General features: G+C 39.8%; 1 protein-coding gene across 4 annotated transcripts in view; it reads left to right on the forward strand.

Moving 5' to 3' along the window:
• Window positions 1-27,444, forward strand: part of FAM228B (family with sequence similarity 228 member B) — a 721,883-nt gene that overhangs the window by 193,783 nt on the left and 500,656 nt on the right. For all 4 annotated transcript variants that reach the window (XM_044062760.1, XM_044062761.1, XM_044062762.1 and 1 more), the window contains exon 4: window positions 7,390-7,467. In XM_044062760.1, coding sequence (XP_043918695.1) covers window positions 7,390-7,467 — 78 coding nt within the window. The remainder of the gene's footprint in view (window positions 1-7,389; window positions 7,468-27,444) is intronic.

The following is a 27,444-nucleotide window of genomic DNA, read 5'->3' on the forward strand; positions in this document are numbered from 1 at the left end:
AATTAAGCCATGATAAAGGACAGATTATTATTCCAGGGATAAAAATCCAAAGGGGGATATTCCAGGGTAACTCTGTCACTGTTGCTGTTCTGCCTTGCCCTTAACCCATTAAGCTGTTTACTTAACAGCTTAGGCCATGGCTATAATTTGACTCCTAGAAAACAACAAGGTGTAAAGATTTCTTATCTTCTCTTTGTCAATGATTTAAAACTGTATAGTTCATCAGATGAGGAACTGAAAGCACAGCTGCAGGTTGTCAAAACTATTTCAGATGATATAAGAATGTCATTTGGTCTTGATAAATTTGCAAAAGTAACCTTTAAAACAGGAAAACTGTAACACAAGGAAAACAGTTTGGGACAAGAATATGATATAAAAGAACTTGAGCAAGAAGGAGTGTATAAATATTTGGAACTGATTAATGATCAACAATAAAACATGAACAAATGCAAATAAAACTTAGTAAGGAATACTTCAGAAGACCTAAATTAATTCTGAAAACAGTGTTGACATCTTGGAGCAAAATCCAGGCTATAAACCAATTTGCTCTTCCTGTCCTAACTTACAGTTTTGGAGTAATTGGCTGGCCCCAAAATGTGTTGGATAGATTACATAGGAAAACAAGATGGGATGCTCCATGCTCACCAAATGATTTATAAAAATCAGTGTGCACCAAGATTATATATTCCCCGTTCCGAAGGAGAGATGGGCCTCCTTTAAATTGATTACATCTATAGAGCTGCAATCGTGGGACTCCACACATCTGCTGACCTCACAAGACCCAAACATAGTGAAAGTTTTGAAACATGAGGAGAATAAATCTAAGATGATGTCTCTGCTTAATTTAGCAGAAGCATATCAGCGTCAAGCAGGAATGGAAATCAAACCAGAAGTAGATAAACATCAGGCAGCAACTGAATGTGACAAAAAAACAAAAGAAAGAATATAAGGTGAAGGACCAGATGAGAAGGCAATAAATGTGGAAAAAGCAAAAATATAGTTGCAAGTATAGAAAGTTTCTGGAAGAACGTCATGTTGATCCGGAATAAATGCAGGAATGGTTGAGGAGAGGCAAATTCAAATCAAGAGATGAAAGGTTAGTATTGATGGCCCAAGATAGTGGGTTGTGTACACATTTACAAAGTCCATTGAACATGTGGAAGAAACAGACAAATGTAGGTTTTGTAAAACCAAATTAGAAACAGTTGAAAACCTCGTTGCTGGTAGCGATATACTAATGGCAGAAGGACTGTATACAGAAAGGCATATTAATGTGGCAAGACTGTTGCACTGGGGATTGTGCAAACATTATGGTACTGAAGTGGCTGAAAAACACTGGAAACATGAGCCACAAAGCATCATAGAAAATGATGGTTTATATCACATGGGATCACCCATTACCAACAGTTCAAAAGATAGATGCTAGAAAACCAGATATAGTGGTCCAAGAAGTGAAGCCAAAAGTAGCACTGATCATTGAAATCGCTACACCCAGCAACTACAGTGTCTTGCATACAGAGAGAAACAGTCATAAAATATCAGCATCTGCAGGCAGAAATGAGAGCAATGTGGAAGAAAGGTACCTAGACAGTTCCAATAGTAGTTGGAGCAACAGGTCTTGTAAAAAAAAATCTACAGTCGTATTTAGATACGTTACCAATCCATGTAACTCCATACATATTGCAGGAGTCATTACTGGGCATATTGCGAGTGCTGCAAAGAGCACTTTTGGCTGACATCAAAGATTAAAACAATACTAATTTCATGAACTTTAATCGTACTTTGACTTAGGAATTGGGACTATTCCCATCATAGTATTAGAAACCCAAAAGATTTGGAGAAATTAAAAAGCAGAGAGATGAATGGGGGTCCGAATGGACAGATGATAAAATCAGCAAGAAAAGGAGAGTAGCATTGCTGAAATTAAATTCATCCTCAAGTCTTGAGTACCTACATGAGGTGAACCCTGTTTTTACAACATCTCACCACGTTGAGACTGTATTTTATACAGCATATATCTTGAACAAAAGTAGGTTAAAAAATAAAATACTCTGACACAGTCAATGTTGTGGAGTGATAAGCCAGTGAGTTCCCATGTGAAAGAAAAATGGATGACACAGGATGAAGCTAAAGAGAATGTGGCACACGAAGATTTTCTGGAACGTTCTGTAGAATGCCTGCAGGAAACAGAACAAAGAATGTGCCCCTAGTTTAGAAGAAAATTATCTAAGGGAAGAATTGCTTGATTTAATACAGATGGATAGACATATTAAGATCAATGAAAGAAATAAGTCAATAAGAACCAAAATGTTAGAAATTTGATTAAAACAAATGAACACAGTAATAATCAAGACTGGTCATAGAAATTCATGTGATGTAGCAGAAATAAATGGGATTTATTGCTGTGGATCTTACAGAGCAGTAAGGGAAAGGAAGTGGAGAAATCAAATGCCATCATGGAAGTATCGACTAGAGAAAAACTATAACGCAGTTAAGACAAGAAGTGTCACCATTAGAAGAGTACAACAGAAGGAACAGATCAACAAAAATACTCAGAAAGATAGACATGATAAAAGCAATGCACAGTTTCAGAACAGACCAGGATCTTTCATACACTATTGCAAATAAACTAAAGATATCAGCACAGGCAGAAAAACTTAGAAGATATGAGGATAAATATAAAGGAAAAGTACAAAATAAGCAATTTATTAATGACCCAAAATGTTTTATAAAGAATTGGAAAACATGTCAAAAGGAATGGAAACACCACTAAAAAAAGAAGAAACAGGCACATTTTGTGAGAAATATCTATGAAGATCCTGTAGAACATAATAAAGATTCTTAATGTATAGAAGTATAGAAGTAAAAGAAAGAATGAGAAGTTCAGATCTATAGTATATGAAATGGGATGAAGTATCGTCCACAGAAATTGAAACAAAATTAAGAAAAGCTCCTAACTGGAAAACCCCAGGCCCAGATGGAGTACCTAACTGCTAGCTAAAAGTATTAACATCTTTACACAAATATATAACCATGAGGAAGAGCTATTTATATGTGCACCCCAAACAAACGCTAACCTGGTTAACAACAGGAAAAATTATACTTTTCTTTAAGAGTGAACCTGCAAGATATCCTAAAAACTGTAGACTAATAACTTACTTTCCAAAGATGTATAAACTGGAATTGATGCTGACAGAGTTTATAGTCATTTACAAGAAAACTCAATTGTGACAATAGAACAAAAGGGTAACAAAAGAAAGTCATGTGGAATAAAGGATCATTTGTTGTTAGTCATAATGGAGAATTGTAAAAATGGGAAGAATTTAAGTATGACAGAGATAGACTACAAAAAAGCATTTGACAGCATACCACATTCATTGATAATTGCTTCCTTATTTGTATCTAATTATCTTCCCTGACTTTCTAAGTATACTATAAGCTTGTTTTTCCTTCACTTCATATTGCATTTCCTATTTGAATTAGACTGACTAATCTTTAATTTCTCTACAAACTGTGAAATTTCTCTAAATATTAAATGATTGTCATATACTTTCTATCGATTTCTAACCAATGTTTTTATATTCTGTCTAATGTGTTATATTTTTTAAACTGCGGCTGCTTTTGTTTCGTTTTTGAAGATTGTAAAATTATTGTTCTTAAAATGTTTTATAATAATTTGGGCTTTCCTCTTCTGGGCTGCACAAAAATGGCCTTCCATCCAGTCGGGCTTTTCTGGTAATCCTATGTCAACAAATAAATTAAAGAAATGATAAGAGTGCTTAGAAATGGATAAGATACACCCTACATTGATATAGACTATGTTACAGTGACCATTAAACATTGTCAAACCACTTTGCAGCTAAGCTATGATAAAGGACAATTAATTATCCCAGGAAGGGTGACTCTTGGTCACCAGTGCTGTTTTGTCTTGCCATAAACCCATTAAGCTGTCTGTTTAATAGATTAGTTCATGGCTACAATTTGGCTCAAAGAAAACAACAGTGTAAAGACTTCTCATCTTCTTTTTGTGGATGAATAAAACTGTATAGTTCATCAACTGGGGAACTGAAAGCACAACTGCAAGTGGTCAAATTTTTTTCAGATGATATAAGAATGTCATATGGTCTTGATAAATGTGCAAAAGTAACATTTGAAGCAGGAAAGCTGCAGCGGGGGAGTATAAATATTTGGGAATTGATGAAGGATCAACAATAAAATAAACAAATGCTAACAAAACTCAATAAGGAATATTTTGGAAGACCAAAATTAATACTGAAAACAACCCTGACATCTAGGAGCAAAGTCCATGCTATTAACCAATTTGCTCTTTCTGTTCTAACTTGCAGTTTTGGGGGTGATTGACTGGCCTCCAAAAGGTATTGGAGCAGTTGGATAGGAAAACAAGAAAAATGCTTAATGCTTATCAAATGATATATAAAAATCAGTATATGCCAAGATTATATATTCCTCGTTCTGAAGGAGGTATGGGCCTCCTCAAAAATTATTACTTGTATAGATTAGCACTGCATACATATTTGCTGACCTGATCAGATCCAAACATAGTGAAAGTTTTGAAACATGAAGAGAACAAGTCTAAGATGACTTCCTTGTTTAGTTTAGCAGAAGCATATCGGTGTCCAGTGGGAATGGAAGCCAAACCAGAAGTAGACAAAAATCAGGCAGCAACTGAATGTGCCAAAAAAAAAAAAACAAAGAAAGAATATAAGCAGAAGGATGTGATGACAAGGCAAGAAATATGGAAAAGGCATAAATATAGTTTCAAGTACAGAAAACCCCATGGAACAACCTCATATCGATCAGGATCTCATGCAGAAATGGTTTAGGAGCGGTGAATTTAAACCAAAAGATGAAAGGTTAATTTTGTCTGGCCAGGATAGTGGACTACATACATGTTGGTTTACAAAGTCCATTGAACATGTGGGAGAAATAGATAAATGCAGATTCTGTAAAGCAGAACTGGAAATAGTCACACATCTTGTCGCTGGGTATGGTGCACTAATGGCAGAGGGCCTGTTTACTGAAAAGCAAAATAATGAGGCAAGACTGTTGCACTGGAGATTGTGCAAACATTACAATACTGAAGTAGTTGAAAAGCATTGGAAACGTGAGCCACAAAGCATTATAGAAAATGATTAAGTTTATTTCACATGGGATCACGCATTACCAATGTTTAAAAAAATAGATGCGAGAATACCAGATATAGTAGTCCATATTTCTCTGAGGTACAGGCTAACACGGGAGGACTATGGCTGACCAAGTTCACAGACGACTGCAAACTGGGTGCTATAATCGACTCGCCGACTGACACAAGCATCCTCCAAAGGGGTCTCACAGAAACGGATAACTGGTGCCAGAGCCATGGCCTAAAGCTAAATGCCAAAAAGTGCATAGTCATCCCCTTTGGAAAAAACAAAGTGCCCACAAATTACCACATAGGTGGTAATCCATTGGCACGGAAGAAGTAATTAGGGATTTGGGGACCCAAGTAGATAGCAATCTCTCCTTTGACAATCACATTGCCAAAGTGGTTAGAAAGACCTTCTATATAGGCCACCTTATCACAAAAGGGTTCACATCTAGATCAAGAGAGGTCATTGTGCCCCTCTACTCATCACTCATCAGGCCCATAATTGAATACAATGCCCCATTTGGGATGTACCTTACCTGACACCTGCAGCAACTGGAAAGACCCCAAAAGTACCTCACCAAGAGGATCAAGGGACTCAAACAGATGCCCTACTCAGTTAGGCTTAAGAAACTCCAGCTCTACTCAGTTGCTTACCGCTTACTCAGAGGCGATCTGTGCCTGACGTGTAAAGCCATGTCCAACCCTGAACTAATGGACATGCTCCACCTCAGGAAATCCAAATCCCTTAGAGCTACATTCTCCAGGGACCTAAACCTCAGCACAGAAATAAATAGGACATGCTGGAGGGACAGATTCATATCCCAGAGGCTCCCCTCACTCTGGAACAAAATCCCAATCCATGTTAGGCAGAGCCCATCAATGACCCTCTTCAAGAGAAATCTTGACGAGTGGATGGGAGATCGTAGGTTTATCCCAGGGATCTCTTCTGTGTCCCTACTAGACAGAGGCACAGTAAACTAAACTTAAAAGGGCTATTCTTCTGTGACCTACTATACAAAGGCACAGTCAACTAATCTAAAAGGGTGACAAAACCAAACACACTCTGGCTAGGCTTATAAATGCCTTAGGGCAGATAGCCTAGTATCAACCTATGAACCTATAAAAGTCAGTAAAAGTAGCATTATTGAAATTGCTATACCCATTGATTATATTGTCTTACATATAGAGAGACACAAAGTCATAAATTTCCAAGATTTGTAGGTAGAAAACAGGGCAGTGTGGAAGAAGGATACCCAGACAGTTCCAGTAGCATTAGGAGCAATGAGTCACATAAAAAGAATTTATAGTCTTATTTAATTATACTACAGATACGTGTAACTCCATATAAATCGCAGGAGGAGTCAGTTCTGAGCACATTGTGGTTGCTGCAAAGAGCGCTTTTGGCTGACATCAAAGATTGAAACAACACTAATTTCATGAATCTTAATAATACTTTGACTTAGGAATGGTGCCCATTCCTATTGTGGTGCTAGAAACCCAAAAGACTTGGAGAAATTAAACAGAATTTGAAGACTAGTTAAATGGTTCTGAGGTTATTCAGGGAAAGTTAAAGTTAAAATGCTTACAGTGACATAGCATTATTAATGTTAAAAGCAATATATAAAGGCTAAAAGTGGGACAGCAGTGTGTGTGTGTGTGTGTGTGTGTGCACGTGTGTGTGTGTATGCGTGCATGTGCAAGTATGTGTGCTCATGCATCTGCATTTCTTTTTGTTTATATTTACTCACATGTCTGGTTTATGTCTTAAAAATTTATAGTCTGGAGTTCAGTCATTACTTCAAGTTGCTATGATCCACATGGAATTTGCATGTTTTCCCATGTTCACATGGGTATTCTCCACATACTTTGGTTTGCAGCCAACTCGCATACAAGTGACAGTGGCTAATGCATTCTTCTTTTATAAATATTGCATTTGTCTGACATTATGGGTATGGTTATAGCTAAAAAGGGTCCATGTTAGAACAGTTCACTTACGTTTTAACAAATGAGTAAAAAAATTAAAATTAAAAATTTGAAACTGGATTCCAGCTTTCTTAGGGGTATAATGTTTGTTTTTAGTGAGTGTTTATTGCAGAGGGCAAGTCTAACATCTGAACTGACTCACCTACTGGAATCTTTTGTTGTGAAAAATTTACTTGTCCAGCTCCTTATGTTGGAAAAATTGGCAGTATCTCGTGTATGTGTACCACCAACTTAACTTCTGAATTCTTCTTTTTTAGGCAGTTGCAAGTGCAGAAAGTCATGAAGCAAATTTGATTGCCCATCCTCTACTCGATACTGAAAATAGCTTTGTAAAGGTAAAACATAAAACGTTTTCAGCTTTTGGCAAATGAATGTACAGAACAGTGTGGTCTTCAAGAAATGTTGCTGTGTTTTACAAATGGAGATTGTTCCATCTGTCATATATTTTTTTAATTTATAATACAACACTCCTTTCCAACAGAGACAGGTAGGACCTTCGCCATCCATGTGGTACAGTATGGATTAAGTAGGCAAAAAGCTTTGCAGCCATTTCTACAATGGTAGATGCCAAGTAGTGCAACATAGTTAGGAAAAATTATGTAAATTTTGTGCCCATTATTTTAAGGAAGTCTTTCTATATTGCACAGCCTATAAACAAAGGGATTGTCTAGATCAAGGGATATCATTGTTCCCCTTTTCTCAGAACTCATTAGGCAAGTCATTGAGTAGAATGCCCCCTTTGGCACATATCTATCCAGAAACATGCAGCAAATGAATCACCCACAGAGATCCCTTGCTAAAAGAATACAAGTCCTGAACAACATGTCTTACATGGACCAATTTAAAGCCCTGTCACTATTCTCTGTATCATACAGACTGTTAAATGGTGATCTGTGTTTGACATACAAGGCATCCTCTGATCCAGTACTGATGGATTTACTGCACACCAGCAAGTCAAATGGCATCATAAATACTCTCGCTAGGGATATAATCCTCTTCTGCAACATCAACAGAATGGTTTGGAAAGGCAGGTATATCTTAGAGGATACCACTTCTCTGGAAAAGACTCTTCATCCACATAAAACAAAGTTCATTTTTGTTCATATTCAACCATAACTTGAATCTATGGATGAGAAACAGAAAATTTACCCTAGCACTGTCCCCGATGGACATAGGAAGTTCCTAAATGCTTTATCCCATACATAGGTCTCCTCAAATTATCTATGGTATGACGCCAGTTATTCTTATTAAGGGTAATATATAATTGTCAACCATGGGATGAGTAAGGCCAATCTCTAACCAAATGAGGTACATTAATTCAAGCACAAAAAGGGAAACTGACTAGACTTAAAATGACCCTCAAGAGTTGCTAGCTTAATACTTACCTATGAATCTATAAAAACAACTCCACTTCAAAAAGCTTCCATTTATTTGTTTTTAATGGAATAGCTGAATAGTAGCTCCGATGTTTCTTTTCTCTACATCTCAATCTGTGGGTTATAAGATCCTAGCAGATCTAAGGCCAGCAACTGAGACTTGGGCACCAAAGCTTGAGCTGCTCTCCCATAATGCACTGCATCACCAAATCTCTTCAAATTACTTTTGCTCCCCTTAGATGTGGTCTCAACAACACATCACAGACAAGTGTTTTGGATAACCTTTTGCTGTTTCTCAGTGTAAATTTTAATAATTTTTAGCTTTGTTGTTGTTCTCCTCTCCATTCATGGATGTTGTAAAACAAACTTTCTTTATTTAGGGTTGTTTGTCAAGGTGGTGAAGATTTTCTTGTCTGTTGATTCCTACATTGTGGTTAGGCCTTCAGTCTTCTATCCTCTTTCTTTCCTGATACTTTCTGCTGTTTGCTTGTGGTTAGAGGAGAATTTGGTCATTTTTCCATGATGGACAAAACTTCAGGAATCAAAACGCATGTGGAATGTCATCACAAGCTGCCCCACAGGACTCGCATGACAAATGTATCTGCTGCCTAGGGGCAACTCATTTAGATAAGGAATGTGGGAAGTGCTTCCTCCAGGTCTATGGCATTGGCAGACAGGCATTCAAAGTTAGTGGTTAATAGACTTCTTGTTGTTAGTGCCTTTAAGTCTAGTCCTTTGGTGGCAAGTTCTTGTGCTAACAGATCTTTTGTAAAGTCTAGAAAGGACAGAAATAAAGATAAAGAGAAGGATAAAAGGAAAGAAGGTAAAAAAAGGAAAGTAAGAAGATATGCTGAGATTGTAATGGTGGATAAGATGGCACAGAAGACCCCCAGGCCCTCTTCTGCCTCTGCTCCACTCTTGAATCTGGCATTGTTACCTCTTCAGTCCCACTCTCTGGCTTCCTCTGCTCCAACTTTTGAACTTCTTTGGTACCAGTCCTTGGCTGCCCCAAGCTCATTAGCTTCTTTGTTGTCAGACCCACTTTGGTACCCTTCACCACTGATGGCTGCCACTCTAGAACCAGTGTTTTCACTGGATCTATCACCACCCGGAGTCTGGTCACCCTCTATTAGGTACCATGATCTGGGCAGGGCTTTGCACTGGTCAGCTAAACTGCTTTCAACTGCATCTTCTAGATCCATTATATCCTCTAGAAGTATTTGGGAAAGGGATTTGGACAAAATAATGCAGACCTTTTTGAAAGAGCAGATTGATTTGGGGATCATTCCCTTCCGGTCTGAGGTGGAGAGTACAGATCCTCCTACACAATTTTTAATTTCTTCTTCCCCAGTCTTCATCTTGGAGCTGGTGGATGTTCTTCATGTTTCACTGTTGCAGTCATCACATTTGGGTTATCTGTCTGCAGGTAGCCCTCAGCCAGCCTGAATACCAGAGTCTTCAGATTCCTGCATCGGATGCTGTCTCTTCTTCCATGACGTCAGGTTATCGGGGGTATAAAACATGCAGCCGATGCCATTACATCAGTCTTTGTTGCCGTGCGGTACCTGAAGCAGAAGCAGTTCGCAACTGCCGGTCGTCTCACTCCTGCAAATTTCGTTTTTGAGTTTCAGATCCAAAGTCTTCAAAAAAAAAAAAAAAAGATAAGTACCCCGTTGGGGATCCTTTTTTCTTGCTCCAACCAATGTCAGTAAAAGTTAACAATTGTCTTACCTGTGGAAAGCAAATACCTCATAGAGATTTTCATTTGTACTGCATCCCCTGTTTAGGCCCAGACCACAACATCCCTTGCTGTCGGTTTTGTGCCTTGGTCAACCCCCGAGCTATTCATCGTCGGGCTATCTTTGCAGCAAATTATTGTCATACTCGGTCTTAGTACTCCGAAATGGCTTCGTTAATCCATCAGACTACTAATCTTCTGAAAAAAATGTAAGGATAAAGACAGAGACAGACCGCATAGGTGCAAAACTGCCGATGATACTTCCGTTAAGCTAGCCGCCAGTCCGCCGGTACTCAGTGAGGCGCTTTCACAGCCCCTGATACCCGCTACTTCAGATTCGCAGGCCTCTACTGAGATCCATTCAGAGTCCAGTATGCCACGAGATGCTTCTTCAACCATGGAACCTGCGGATGTCTCTACCTTGGATGGGTCCAGAGATGCTGTGCAGGCACCAGCTTCTGAGGGTGTATTCAGGCCTACAGACTTGCATTTTAAACTGACGCCATTGTCTTCATCCAGGCCTAAAACTCGCACCACGCCTAGAAAACTGATGTCCAAACCACAGGCTCAGGCCCATATGCCTAAAAAACAAATGCTTAGAATGACTGAAGACCTTATTACCTTAATTAGGGGAATCCAGGCTTCCCCCTCTGAGACCTAGAACTGATTTTCCTTCTGATTCTTCTGATCAGGAATCTGATATTTCTCTTCCTTCAGCTTACCATGATTTGCCCTTATCTACCTATGAGGATTCTGATGCAGATGATTCCATTCCCTCTGCTTCCCCTCCAGAAGAGTTTTCTTTTGGTGAAACCTTCACACTCTTAGGGAGCATTTCTGCTGGGAAAGCCAGGATTACTCTGACTCCAAAAAGAGGCTTAGGGAATTCTTACTCCTTCCTCAAAACAGGCCTTTACCTATCCCTCCTGTTCTGGACATTGTAGATGATGCTTTCTTGGAATCTAGCCTTTCCCCAGACACTTTACCTCCATCTCCCAGAAAACCTGACCGGTATTACAGAGTACCTGACTCTCACAAGTTCCTCTTCAAGAATCCTACTGCAGATCCAGAGACCATTTCCCAAGGACCAAAATGCATTAAGGCTACTGCTGCCAAAAATCCTAGCCCTTCTGATAGAGATTCTAGAGCCTTAGACAGAATGGGGTAAGAAGATATACATTTCTGCTACTTTGGCCATTAGGGCTTTAAATTGCCAGTTTCTTATGTTAATGTATCAGCAGCATATTATGGGACTATATATATAATAAGTCCAAGAAATATCACTCCCCACAGGACTAACGCTACCTGTGCCAAACTCAGTCCAAGCACATAAACTAACATAAAAGGCACAGTAGCAATGCAGGCAGTGAACACAGCACTAACCAAAATGCAGGAAACAAAGCTGAAATAACCGCTGCTTCATGAACTTTAAAATTCGGATTTATTGTGATACAAACAGGAGACGTGGTTAGCGCTTTCACCTGGATAGGCTTCTGCAGAACAAGTTGGTAAACATACTTTGCAATGTGGTTTTGACACTTTAGAAGCATCTTGCAGGGCTGCTGTCACTGGGTCTGTACTTAGAAGGCATGCTTGGCTTAAGGAGCAAAGCTTGCCAGATCATGTTAAAGCTAAATTACTGGATGCTCCCTTAAACCAAGACCGCCTGTTTGGCAAAAAAAGCAGAAGAAGTCCTCAAAAGGATGGAGGAAAAAGCTAAATCTATGCAAACTGTTAAATATTTCCTACACGTACAGCCTCCCAGATTTAGTAGGCATTGCCCTTCAAAGAATTGGTCCTTTCCAGTCTCTTCCAGGCCTTCTCAGTCCAAACCCAGGAACAGCAGACCACCTAGGTTACAGTCTCAGGCTGCGCACAGATCTAAGCATTGTGGGGCTCCCACTTCCAAAGCAGGGAGTAGTAAGTCACCCCCCTACAGAAAAATGGCACAATGACTTAATCTTAACCCTTCCAAACCCTGCTCAACTGCCAGCTCCCTTAGGAGGAAAGCTTGCCCTGCATGCATAAAAATGGGAACTCGTTACCCAGGACAAATGGGTTTTGAACATAGTTTCCCAAGAATACAGATTCCACTTCCACACACTACCAACCCCAAATTGTTGGCCAGACCTACCCCCAAATCAGTGGGTGGAGGCCCAACAGCAGGTTTTCTCTTCTAAGTATCAGGGCTATTCAACCTGTCTCAGCAGAACAAAGGGGACAATGTTTTTATTCAAGACTTTTCCTGTTACCCAGAAAAGACAGCTCCTGGTGTCCTATGCTGGCCCTCTCTATTCTAAACACCTTTCTGGTAATCCCAAAATTCAAAATGCTAACACTTCAACAGCTTCTTCATATGCTAGGCAAAGATGCGTGGCTGGCAACCTTAGACACTTACTTGCATATTCCAATAAGGGAATCTTGCAGGAAATACCTATGACTCAGGGCAGGCTGCATGCACTGTCAGTTCTCTGTACTTCCCTTTGGCTTATCTACTGTGCCCAGGGTATTCACAAAGTATCTATCTCCAGCCATTGCATTTTTCAGGCAGAGAAATATTCAGATATACCCATACTTGGATGATTGTCTGATTCAAGCAGAAAGCCAGGACTTGCTATTACAACATCTGGCATTCGTAAAGAAACTTCTAACCTCACTGGGGAACACCATAAATGAAAAGAAAATTCACAGAGTACCCTGCCAACAGATTGTATTCCTGGGAGCAAGCTTGAACACAACTTCCCAGATGGCTTTCCTCACTCCAGAGAAACAAGTTTATTTGACAACCTACTTCAAACTATTGGCCACAAAACCCCAGCTATCTGCAAGGAAAATTCTGCAAGCCCTTGTGTTCATGGCCTCTTGCATTCTATTAATTCCATATGCAAGACTGGGGTACACCATAAATGGTATTCCCTTGCTTGCTTGCTCCCAGGAATACAATCTGTTGGCAGGGTACTCTGTGAATTTTCTTTTCATTTATGGTGTACCCCCCCTCTAGTCCCCCCCCTCTCCTCCATCTTATATGAACTGAACACTTAGCTACCATATGAGGCCAATAAAACTAAACTACTTCTCTTACCCCAACAGCTCAACCAACTCAAAGTCGCCCATAAAATCTCCACCCACCTGACACCACCCCAGCCCTAAAAAAACACAATCCCCTACAACAACACAACGCCCACTCTCACGCTCATCCACCAAACTTCTAGTACAAAAAAACAAAACATGCATGCAGGTGACTCCTCTTCACCAACACTAAGACCTCATACTTCCCTCCAACATACTCTGTTCAGCTCTCCCCTCCACGTAATTTAAAAGATCCATATGAGGAAACTATAATTGTATCTAATAAGCCTATGGGTGTCAACATTCTCAGGACCTGGAATCAATGATTCCTATCATTCCTTATACAAAGACAGAGTTCCTTTGGTGGGCAGAGACCTGCTACCACAACAAGGGGCTCCCTTTCACTCTACTCCCTGCTGCCCAAACCCTAACAACACTTGCATCAGACTATGCATGGGGGGGCTCATTTGGCAGGGCAAGTGCATTCAGGGCAAATGGATACCGAGACAGATGCACCTGCATATCAGTCAAAAAGAAATGTTAGCTGTGCAGAATTCCCTGACAGCCTTCAAAGACCGCATTCTTCCAGGACAACTATTGGTAAAGACAGACAACACCACAGTTATGTGGCACATAAACAAGCAGGGGGGAACCCACTCATACCCTCTCTGCAGACTAGCCATGGCTCTGTGGAACACAGCCTTGAACTACCAAGTGCACCTACAAGCTCAATTCCTGCCAGGCAAGCTAAATTCACTGGCAGACGACTTAAGCAGAAATCTCATGGACCCACATGAATGGAAACTAGAACCAAAAATATTCAACCTCTTGAGAAACAAATGGGGGACTCCAGAGGTAGACCTGTTTGCCTCCCCTCAGAACTACCAATTAGACAAATTCTGCACAAGGACTCCCCACAGTCAAGCTTGGAAAGTGGATGCCCTGTTCTTTACCTGGGAAAGCCTCTCAGTTTATGCCTTTCCCCCTCTGCCTCTCCTCTCGAAGGTTCTGCTAAAGATCAAACAGGACAAGCCAAGGACAATACTGATTGCACCAGACTGGCCACGCCAGCACTGGTACCCCCTCTTGTGCAGTATGACACTGCTGGAACCATGGGACCTGCCTCAGACCCCTTCCCTGCTGTCCCAGCAGGCGGGCCAGATTCTGCATCCTCAGTTTTTAACCCTGAACCTTGCAGCCTGGCTAATTCCTTGAGCTCTCCAATAGCATCCCTCAGTAAGCAGATGCTAGATGTCATTCTGGAGGCAAGGAGACCTAGTACTAGAAAATCCTATGCTGAAAAGTGGAAAAGATACTGTTCCTGTAGCCAGACTCAGGGGATGGGCACAACGGTGCCCAGCTTACCTCATATTCTTCAGTACTTAACAGAAATCCTCCACAAGGGCCTATCCTTCTCATCAATTAAAATTCATGCCGCTGCCATTTCAGCACATTATAATACTGAGCCGCACCTCTTCTCTCACCCCTTGCTAAAACAATTCCTTAGAGGGGCCAAAAATGTAACCCTCCCCCCAGGAGAGCCCCCACTCCAGACTGGGACCTTAACTTTGTATTGGAAAAGCTCACTCTCACGCTCTTTGAGCCAGCTGCAACAGCAGAGTTGAAATTCCTTTCTTGGAAAACAGCCTTCCTTCTAGCCATCACTTCAACAAGAAGAGTGTCTGAATTACAGGCCCTCATGGCAGAGGAACCCTTCATTATCTTCCATACAGACAGGGTTTCCCTCAGGACCAATCCTTCCTTTATGCCCAAGGTGGTGTGTAGTGTGGCCCTAAATCAGTCCATTCATTTGCCTACTTTTTTTCCCTAATCCACAAAACAAAGGGGAACGAATACTGCACTCTCTGGATGTGCACAGACAACTTAGATTTTATTTGGACAGGACTAAGCCTCTCTGAAAATCATAACAGCTGCTAGTTGGCTTTCCTGCAGGGGCAGAGGAGAAGGCCATTTCAAAGCAAACCATTTACAAATGGGTAGCCCATTGCATTAATTTCTGCTACAAGCACCATGGAAAACCTTCCCCACAGGGGATAAGATCACATTCTACCAGGGTTTGCATCTACCTCTGCAGCCTTTCTCAGAGGAGTCCCTACTAGGGACATCCTAGAAGCTGATACCTGGAGCTCTGTACATACCTTCACCAAGCATTACCACATGCCTATTTTTTCTAAATCCAGAGCTGGTTTTGCCACTGCAGTCTTGCAGGGCTTAATAGCTGGCCCTAATGTTCTCTTAACTTCCTCCTCCCTTCCTTAACTTTGAGAATCAACCCAATGTGATGACTGCAACAGTGAAACACAAAGAACATAGTACAGTTGTGTACACCTACAATGTGATGACTGCAACAGTGAAACACAAAGAACATAGTACAGTTGTGTACACTTACCATAAATGTAGATGTTTGAGTGTATTCACTGTTGTAGTCCTGGTTACCCCCTGACTTCTCTTGGCTCTACCTTTCCTTCTTCTTTGGTATATTTACATTTTCTGGTGTGTTTGCTTTTTGATGGAGGTGTACCATAATTTATTTAACATTTGTTGACCAGGAATGTCCGACTAGGTTCCACAGAGCCTGTTTTCAGCAGAAGCTCAGGGAGAAATGCTCCAGATGCATGTCTTTGGAATGTGGGAGGAAACCAACGTACCCGGAGGAAACCCACGCGAACACAGGGAGAACATGCAAACTCCACACAGAACCAGAGAACCTCTTGCTGTGAGGTGACAACGTTAACCGCTGCACCACTGTGCATATAATTGCTTCCCATTGTGGGGGCACCTGACATCTGGGGCAAGAAAAACTGATGTAATGGCATCGGCTGCATGTTTTATACCCCTGACGACCTGGAGCCATAGAAGAAGAGACAGCATCCAACGCAGGAATCCGAAGACTCTGGTATTCAGGCCAGCTGAGGGCTACCTGCAGGCAGATAACCCAAATGTGATGACTGCAACAGTGAATACACTCAAACATCTACATTTATGGTAAATGTACACAACTGTACTTTCTGGAGCTAACTATTTCCTGTGGGGATTCCTTCCCTTGGCACTAGCCTCATGGCTTCCTTCAGAGCTATCAACTACTTCGATGCATTTGACTCTGGCCTTTTCAGAACAGTCTGCATTCCAAAGGCATGAGGTCAGATGCAGTGGCCCAGTGTTGGTGTGGCAAAACATTGTCTGCTGTGGGGGTCCATTTTTCACCCCTTCAGAGGACCTTGTCTTGCAACCAGAAGGGAGGTAAGTGGTTCTTGTTTAGGAAATCCCAACAATGTGCCCAAGATGCTCCTGGTGATAGCACCCCTTTGGGTAGAGGGCGGAGCTTCAGTGGATGCTGCCACAGGGGCAGGAGAATTACAAAAGCAAGGTTCCTTTTAAAATACTGTTAAACCTTTCCATATTTTTATCACTTTCTTGCCTCCTAGCTCCCAAACTTCCACATGAATACCATTTGTTCCTGGAGACTTTCTTGCAGATTGATTATATATCATGATTTTTAGCTTATCTCCTCCTATCTTAACTGTTAGTTGTTGAGCCTCCTTGGCATACTTACGTCTTCCATAAATATTTCTATTTGTGCTCTTTTTTTATTTCTGCATTTCCCTGCTTTATACACTTTTTCATAAAATTTCCCAGATTATCTCTAATACCTATACAAGAGCTCTGGTTATTTTTCTTGTTATAGGCTCCCTAAGTTTGATGACAACCCTTTCTATTTTCTGTTGCCCAAGTCATTGTGCTAAAAGTTTTTTGTGCTCAGAAGTTATCAAAAAACAATTGCTTAACAATTGCATATTATCCAGATACTCCCTTGTTTTCTCTTCAGCACTCTGCATTTGCATTTGATTACCGGGATGATCCACTGGGCCATAGTGGGCCCATTTTCAGTGGAGGCCCGGGGAGAAAAGCTCCATACTAAAATACATATTACATACAATATGCAATCCATCCAGTACAATAGATCAACATGGTAAGTGCATACAGTGCATATGAGTACAATAATAGGTTACAATATTGAGGATAAAGTGGTTTACAGAACTGGAATATCACAAGTTAGGATATAACAAGTCAGGATAATTAAGTCATCCATGTGAGTAGCTTGGGTTCTTGCTACATAGACTGAATAATTAACACTTATAAAGTCCTAAGCTTGAGTCTAGGTGAAGCAGATATAGTAGATAGTGCCAGCACTGTAATTAAATAAATGTTTTCAGATATAAAGAGTAATAATACAGTAGTAATTAGAGAAGGTGTAGAGTAATGGTAGAAGAGGGAGTCAGCTTATGGAAAGTGCAGTTTTGGCACATGTGCACTGCCTTTCCTCTCGACGGCAGTGCACATGTGCACTGCCATCGAGAGGAAAGGTGTTGTCTCAGGGATTTCTTAAAGAGACCTGCATTGCTGGTAAGCCTGATTGATGGTGGAGGGAGTTCCATAGTTTTGCAAAAGCAAAGGACTACAGCATCTGACCGGGTGAAGGGTTTGGTTTTTCTACGTTCGGGAGCAGTTGATTATTGGATTGGAGAGTCTATTTGGATGATACTGTGTAAGAAGAGAAGAAAGGGCAGGGCAGTTTGATGGCTTAAATATAAACTCATGTGCAGTGGTTAATTGAATGCATGTAAGATGATGTGGGAGTTCCAAACAATTTAATAGGCATAATGAGGAACAGTGGTGAGATGGATATTTTGCATTGGTTACAAATTTAGCAATTCTATTGTAGCACAAATCAAGTTTGGGTTTCAGAGAGGACTGAATATTGGTAAGGAGAGGAGGAGCATGTTAAAGAAGAGATGGTAGAAGAAAGGAAGACGCTAGATACAAGGGCACCCACAGCCAGGTGCAAGGGAGTGCACTTTCACCACCCCCCCCCTGGAACGGGCTGGCTAGGAGATTAATTTTCTTTTAATTACAAAAAAAAATACTTTTTAAGGGTGTTCTTCTTTAAGAATGGTCCTGTAGCTTGCTGGTCCAGTCCGGTCACATCACGTCTGTGTGCAGATGTCCTGTTCTTCCTGTCCACCCACGCTATTTGCAATTACTTCTACATCAGTTCATGGATGATTACATTTGCTGTGGCTTGAAATTGCTTCTAAGTGTTCAATGCACAGGCATCAAGTAAGGGAATTTAGTATGCTTATGCTGCTTGAAGTTGCTTCTTCACCAGCTAAGTGTTCAATGCACAGATGTTATGTGGGGGTGTAAAATGCCCTAGTTAGGTATACCTCATGGTTAGTGTTACTCAGGCTCAAACCCTGTACCTTGGATACAAGGAGTGAAATCCTGAATTCTCTACCCATACCACCACTTGTTTATGATTCAAGGAGTTGAGTCCATAGCTCTCAACTGTCCAGATTTTTCACAGAACTTCTGGAATGTTTGGCTCATACGTTTGGTATGTTCTTCTTAAAATTTGTGGTTTTCTGACATATCAGTGATAACTGAATTCACTAAATAATGATATCCATTTAAGTTTGTCTCTGTCAGGAAATGCATGGAAACAGAAAACATTTTATTCTAGCAACTTTCTATGGTTATACAGGCAATGTTTAAAATGTGTCCTTTGTTTTGGGCCTTTGCAACCCCCAATAAATTTTGGATTTTTCTAAATTTCTTGTGCTACTATGTTGAGATATATGGTTGAGTCTCAAGTGGATTTTACAAGGAGCTGAATACTTCAGGGGAAAAAAAGTTTAGTGCTGCTTATACCAGGTCTGTTTGCATTGTTAGTAGCACAACAGGTGATATACTTGCTTTTGATGCAGAAGGCTGTGGGTTTTACTCCCACAGTATGTAGGTGGATTGCGAATACTGTACTATGTTGTACTTTAAAGGGGTGGATGCTGCAGTCCTGAGAATGTCCTCTTTTGGAGGAGATACCTAGTAACTATGAAGCTGATATCAGTTTGCCATCCATTCTCTATTGAAATATTACTAGTTATAATTATTTAATGTAACATTGGCAATTTATTCTTCAAGGTCAACAGGCACTTTATTTATAATGAAACAATGAAATATAAAATTATTTGCTAGGAGCAACCTCTTCATTATTTACAGATCTCTTTAAAGTGGAATTATTTAGATGACTTTTACTTCTGTAGAGAGCGTGCATATTTACTGATACTGGTGGATTGTAATGACAGACATTTGAGTAGACTTTTATGATGGAAATGTTCTGATTTTGGACAGTTTTGTTATTGTTGGTTCATACATTTTATTTCATTGCTTACTAGAAAAAAATGTTGAAAAATTTAAAACACTGTCTAACAAGTGTGCTGTATTATACAAGGAATGTAATTTAATACAATCAGGAAGGTGAATCAAAGAACACACATATGTTTGCATGGTCCTAAATATGTTTGCAAGGGGCCTGTGATTTGAAAACAGCCCAAAGGTAAACTTAATCTGCCGCTATTCAGATGCATTTTCTTTGAATGTGGGATGTTAAGTTGTCTATCTCGTCTCTTAATGCTGGATGGCAGGTTAGTTAAAGTTAGATTTAATTAATAACTTTAAACTTCACGCTAGCTGGTTATTTCTCTTCCCTTAGTGTAGTGGATATTATCCTTTCCTTTTTATATTTAGCCTTTTTTTCAAGAACTAATAAATCTTTTCCCTTTTCCTTCCTCCTCTTTTCCCTCCTTCCTTGTATTAGTTGTGTTAGTAATATTTTACTTTAACTTACCTTAACTTACCTTTCTTTTGTTTGATTTTCTACTAGACTTCTATCAGTGACTCAATGTAGTGTAATCTGTGTGTGTGTTACACTGTGTGTCCTTACACTCTGGGTTCCTTTCAAAGGTTCAAGGTTTCAGGTCTCAGTGGACTCGTGCTGTCAGAAAATGTCTCTTTTCAGTGCTGTTTCAATGAATGTGAGTTTCAAAGGTAGAGAAGTTTTAATGCTAATTCTGTTTTCATTGTGAGACTATATTGCTTTGTTTAGCAGATGTCTATCCGTGTTTGTGCAATACAATTTAAAATAAAAGTTTTAAATGAAATCCAAATAATCATTGTACAAGTAAAGCATAAAGCAATATGCATGTTACAGTGTTTATGGTAAATGGGGAGAAACAGCCAAGTAATGGGACACTGGAAAGGCTGCAGCGGGGAAGGGCTTTTTATGGGGGGCCCCATTTGATCATGATTTTGTGAGGGGGAGCGGCAAACTCAAAGACAGCCCCAGGTGGCACAAACTCTAACTATGCCACTGGGTATGGGTGTTTGGATGTAAGAAGTAGGTAGGTATGGGTATGTATGCATGTATGTAAGAAGTAGGTAGGTAAAGGTAGGGAGGTGTGTGTAAGAGTGGGGTTAGAAGTGTGTGTAAGGGCGGAGGTCATACCTCGCAATTATCCAGATTTTTGCCTCATTCACCTTTTTAGTTATAGCATTCAGTCTTCTTGGGTACACACCTGCCATCAATTAACGATACTCTGATTAACCCCAAATAAAATTCAGCTGTCCTAGTTGGATTTTCCTGACATATATGGTTCACAGAGAGCTTACAAAGCATCATAGCCCAGACATATGGAGAATATGGGAGATTATTACCTCACAATCATCCAGATTTTTGCCTCATATTTTCAGTTTATCATAAAATTGCTTTTTCTGGCAAATCATTGAGGACTGAAGTCAGAAAGTGGCAGACATTTGAGTTTTAGACTTCATATCCCCAGAAAATGCATACTAATGCCAACCTTGCTATTCCATCCACTTTCTAAGGAGGTAGGGGATGTATGTGTGTCATACCTTTCAACTGTACAGATTTTCACAGAATGTCCAGATTTTTGCCTTATATTTTTCATCTGTTCCTCATAAAAATTCTGTTTTTTATTTTTATTTATTTATTTATTTTTTTTTACAAATCAACTGCCAATCATTAGCGGACTGGAGTTCCACTGTGGCAACCCCTAAACGGGAAAAGCCAAAAGACGCACACACACACACACACACACACACACACACACACACACACGGATGAGGTAAGGATTAAAGTTACTAAGTAATGACATGTATTTGAGTTTCAGACTTCATATCCTTTAGAAAATGCATTCTAACACAAATCCTGCTATTCTAGCAACTGTGTAAATGTGTCCCTAGTTTTGGGCCTTTGTCCCCAACATTATAACAGGCTTGGTCCAGATTTTCTGTGCTAAGAGATTGAGAGGTATGGTGTGTGTGTGTGTGTGTGTGTGTGTGTGTGTGTGTGTGTGTGTGTGTGTGTGTGTGTGTGTGTGTGTATAAATAAGAGGGAGGTACCATACCCCCCCAGCTGTCCAGATTTTTGCCCCATTCATTCTAAAAAGGATTGAAGTTGCTAAATAATAACAGACATTTGCGCTTTAGACTTCATACCCTTTAGAAAAATGCATACTAACATAATTCCTGTTGTTCTAGCAATTATCCAAGGTCATGAGAGCAATATTTATAATCTGTCCCTATTTATTTTAGGCTTTTTCCAGATGTCTTGCACTAAGAGGTTGAGGTGTGTGTGTGTGTGTGTGTGTGTGTGTGTGTGTGTGTGTGTGTGTGTGTGTGTGTGTGTGTGTGTGTGTGTGTGTGTGTGTGTGAGTGTGTGTGAGTGAAATGCTCTAGTTAGAGTTAGCAGGTAGAATTTATTTCCAAGTGCATTTTCAAGGAATTGTGAACTTCAAGAGAAGAGAAGTTTACTGCTGCTCATGCTAAGTCTGCTTAAAATGTGCAACTGTTTTGTTTAGCAAATGGTGCAACTGTTTTGTTTGGCAAATAGTGCAAGTGTTTTGTTGGGCAAATAGTGCAACTGTTTTGTTTGGCAAATGATATCACTATTGTGGTATAGTATTTTAAAGCAGTGTTAGTAGCGCAGTAGGTAGCATACTTGCATCTTGATGTAGAGGGCTGTAGGTTCTACTCCCACAGCATGTAGATTTGTATTTTAAGTGGGTGGGGTACTGCAGTTCTGAGGATGTCCTCCTTTGGCTGAGATGCCTAGTAGCTATGAACCCTTTTTTTCAGCTTGCCACCCATTCTGTATTGCAATATACCAGCTTACCATTTTTATAATGTAATTTATTATTTGAGGGCAGCAGGCACTGAATTTGTAGATGAAACACTGAAATATAAAGTTGTTTTCTAGCAACAACCTCTTCATTAGTTTGAGATCTCTTTAATGTGGAATTATTCAGATGACTTTTACTTCTGTAGAGATTGTGTATATTGACTGATATTGGTGGATTATAATGACAGAAGTTTGGAGTGGTCTTTATGGTTGAAATGTTCTGAATTGGGCAGTTTGTCATTATTGGTTCATATGCTTTGTTTCATTGATTACTGGAAAAATGTTCAAAACTATAATTTTAAAACACACACTAACAAGTGTTGTATTATACAAGGGATATAATTCAATTATATGTTATAATTAATAGAAGGGATATAATTCAATTATATATTATAATTAATACAATCAGGAAGGTGAATCAAAATAACTTTTGCATGGCCCTAAAATGTGTGCAAGGGGCTTGTGATTTGAAAACAGTCCAAAGGTAAACTAAACCTGCCACTGACCAGATGCATTTTCTTTGAATTTGGGTTTCACTGCCGTTTCAGTGAATGTGAGTATCAAAGGTAGAGAAGCTTTAATGCTAAGTCTGTTTTCATTGTAAGACTATTGTTTTGTTTAGCAAATGTTTATTAGTGTTTGTGCTATAAAATTTGAAATAAAAGTTGTAAATTACATCCACATATGTGTAATCATAGTAGAAGTAACACATGAAACAGTATGCACACTGAGAGTTTTGAACAGTGTTTATGGCAACTGGGGAGAAATAGCCAAGTAATGGGACACTGGAATGGCTTCATTGTGGGGGGTCTGGGTTTCCAGCCCCCCTGCAAAAAATCCTGTGGCCTCCTCTGGCTAGGGATAGTTTTGCGGATTGGTTGAGGAAGTATTTGTGTCTAGAGGATGGCCAGTTTTTGATGTGCTTTTTTGATATTAATATGAATGTTTGTGTTTGTTTGTGTTTTTCGGCTTTTCCCGGTTAGGGCTCGCCACAGCAGAACTCTGGTCCGCTAATGATTGGTAGTGGATTTTTACATACCGGGTTAGCAGCCCTGACGCACAACCTTCAACAAAGGCACACCCCATTCACGTATGCCTCCACACAGAAGACAGTCTAGCTGAAAATCGAACGGGACAACGTCTTGCTATGAGGCAACAACGCTACCGCAACACCACCACCGCAGTAGAATATGCAGGTCAAATGTCAGGTTTTCATCTATGATGACACCTAGTAGTTTTGTGCTTGGTACAACCTCGGTGACAGTGCTATTTTGAACATGAGTAGTGAATTCTGCCTTGTTTAGGGAAGTGTTTTTTTCTTTGGGGGGGCAAAAAGCACTAGTTTAATTTTGTTGGGTTTAGAGCGAGATGATTATTGATCATCCATATTTCTGTAGACGTGGGAGCACTTTGAGGGACTTGCTGTAGTTCAGATGAGGAATTGGCAGCACAGATGATGGCTGAGTCATCTGCATGTTGGATGACAATACCTTGGCTAAGATGGTGTGGAAGCTGATAAAAATGCTAAACAGATGGGAACCTAGTATGGATCCTTGGGGAACACTTGTGGTTGTGTTAAGGAATGGAGAGAGACAATGTTGCCACTTGGTTGATTGTTGCCCATTAGTGAGGTAGTTTGAGAACCAGACTAGGATTGGGGGTGAGATGCCTATGTTAGAGAGTTTAGTGAAAAGAGTGTGAGACCATATCAAAGGCCTTAGAAAGGTCAAAAAAGAGAGCAGAACCAATTTTCCAGCATCTCAGGCTTACTTAACTGTATTCATGAAGGATATAAGTGGTGTAGCAGTATTGTGACCCGGTATAAAACTATGTTGAGTGGGAGAAAGGATTTGGTTGTGAAGCAAATAATGAAGTTGAGTGTGAATGCATTTTTCCAGAATCTTTGAGATGGGTGAGAGGATAGCAATAGGTCGAAAGTTGGAAACATCTGTTGTTTCCTCCTTTATGAGCATACAGACTATATGCTTTTTTCCCAAATTATGGGTACATGAGACTCCTGAATAGATCTGTTGAGAAGTACGCTGATGGGATAAGCAACGGAGTTGGCAGATATTTATAGAAATGCAGGAGGTAGGTTGTCTGGGGCATTGGTGCCAGGTTTGAGTTTAAGAAGCAGTTTTTTTATAGTGGTAGTAGGAATAGCTGAATGAGAAAAGCTGGGTAAAGGGGGATTAAAGATATTTTGTGTGGATAGATTAGAAAGAACTGAGTTGGTTTGTGGAAAGGATGTGGTTAGATTGGCTTTAGTATTGATGAAATATCAGAGCGAGGCTATTACAGTGGGTGTTTTATCTGAATTTGGACAAGGATTATTATTTGAGTCTGGGTTTAGTAAAGAATTGATGACGCTCCGGAATTTTTTGGGATTTTACTTATGGTGATTTTTTAATGATTAGGTGCTTTACATGTTTACGGAGTTGTTTATATTGTGTGAGGTTGGAGGGATTTTTGATTTTGCCATAATTTCCATGCTTTGTCCCTGGCAGTCATGAGTTGCTTAGTGGGTCTAGTAAGCCAACTGGGCATGATTAGTTTTTACTCTGTTTTTGTCGGAGATTGTTTAGGACCTTGAGAAATGTTGAGTTGAATTCGACAGTCTCATCTAGGGGAGGGAATTTTAATGCATTCCCAGTTGATGCTTTGGAAAGTGGGATAAGTCTAGTTTGCTTATACTGGTGTTTACTGAGTGCTTGGGTAATTTTCCGTAATATGAAGGCAAGTAGGTGGTCACTTATACTATTAGGGAGTGTTCCTGTGGAGGCAATTCTGTTTGGGTCAGAGACCATAATCCAGTCCAAGTTTGAGCCACTATCATTGTTTTTGTTCGGTCTAGTTATATTGTTAATTAGCTGGGTAAAGTTATATAGGTTGATATTAGAGGCATGATGGTGGTGGGAGATATCCAGCCAGTTAATATTTGCATCATCCAGAATGATTGTTTCATTTTTTATATTTGTTGCCTAAGCAAAGATTTCTTCTAATATAGGAATGTTATTGCCTGGAGAAATATATAGGACTACAATACAGAGGCTGTTGCAGTTATTCACATTTAGGAAAGAAATTAATATTTCGGCTGTGGAAAATGTGGGTTAGACTTAGTATGTGGGACTATAGTAAAGGTATTTGGGTATATCAGAGCTACACCTCCACCTTTTTATGGGGTCTATCTAATTTAAGACAGGCAAGGCCTGGAGGAAGGAATTTGTCATCTTTATATAGGGTTTTAGCCATGTCTCAGTAGCGACTATAATATCAGGTTTGCTGTGAGCTATCCAGGCATGTAATTCTGGGGTTTTGTTTCTGATACTTTTAAGGTTAATGGTCGTAAAATTTAGATATTTATAGGAATGGGGGGTTAAGAGGGGAGGAGATGAGACCTGGGTTGGGATGTATGTTTCCACATTGGTGTGTTTAGAATGCGTATGTGGGAGAGTATGGGGTTACTGTTTCCTTTTTGCTTTGTATTGATAATTGAAAGCAACACTTGTTTTGTTGTTGTCTTGTAGGGGAAGGATTTTTATTTTGGTGTATAAAATTATGTTTGCTGCATATAGGCTTGAGGATACTTCAGAGTAGCTGGTAAGAGATTATGTTCTTTGAAATTGTGTTCTGTGAGATTCCCCCTATTCTGCAATACTCTGTCAGCCTCTCTAAATAATCCCTATTACTTTTTAAACATATCTGTTTTTCTTCTATCCCTACACTATTTTTAAACTCTGTTTTCATTTCACCCCACTCATTATATATAACTTCTTTAGAAATTTCTCTTTCCTAATAACTCTCGGATAATTTAATATAAACTACCCATTCCATAAATTCTTCTCTTTTTAAAAGGTAGGTGGGAAAGTACCACTGTCTCATTTTGACTTCATTACCCTGCATTTATATCTTTATTTGTATTGGTGAATGATCTGAAATAGTTATTGGATGTGTGTCAAAGCTCTCAATTAAATGCACATATTCCTGTAAAATATAAGGTCTATATAGTCAAGTCCAGTTATTGTAACATGTGGAATAATATGTCAGTTCTCTCTCTTTGTTACTACTACTGAATTCACACATTCCTTACCAAATATTTTCATACATTTCTTCAGAAATCTACCCTATGTTGTTATATTTTCTCTTTTGTTCTCCCAGATACATTCTCATTGTTGCAAATCAAATTCCAGTCCCCAGCTATAAGTAATATTCCCTGCTGAAAGTTGATTATTTCTCCAATAAATTTCTCAAGCTCCATAATTGCAGTTTTTGGTGGAATATAAATACATGACAGTGGAATCCTCCTTCTTTGCCAGTAGTCCCTTACTACCATAAATATATCCTTTTTTTCTTCTTATATCATTATTGGAGCTCCTCTAGCAATTATTGTAATTACTCCCCTTTTCCTTTGTCCTTGGTATTCTGCTGAATATCTATCTATCCTGAACTCCTTTCTTTATCAAATTCACATGCTCATTTCTTTCCAAATGTGTCTCGTGTAGCATTGCTCTTTGCACTTTGTATTTCTTAATATAATTTGCTACTATTACCTTTTTGTCTATATCTGCAAGGCCATTTATGTTCCAAAATATTATGGACTGCATAGCCATGAGTAGGGCATTTTATATTGCTCATGTCATAAGTAAGGGCATTGCCTCCAGAAAATAAAGATTATTATCCCCCTGTACTCTTCCCTCATCAAGCCAATAATAGAGTACAACGTTCCTTTTGGTATGTTCTGAGATCTGCTCTGAGTTATAGCACAATGGCACAAGAATTACAGAACCAACTAATATTGCCAACATCCTGGCAGATAGGTTCAGTGCTAACTTTATCCCCTCTCACCCCCTAAAGGGTCCATATCTTTACAGGAAGAATGCAGAGTCCCTGTAATCACAACTTCACAGGTAAACACAGCACTCTCTAATGCCAAAAACACAACATCCATGGGACCGGACAACATCCCAGGCTGCGTTTTACACGAACTTCAGAACGAACTGGCTCCCCACCTAAGCACCATGTTCAATCAGAGCCTCACGTCAGGCTTTGTGCCCACTGAATGGTGCACAGC

The sequence above is a fragment of the Protopterus annectens genome, chromosome 2.part1 (assembly GCF_019279795.1).
Source record: "Protopterus annectens isolate FY-2018-M chromosome 2.part1, PAN1.0, whole genome shotgun sequence".
Taxonomy (NCBI): domain Eukaryota; kingdom Metazoa; phylum Chordata; order Ceratodontiformes; family Protopteridae; genus Protopterus; species Protopterus annectens.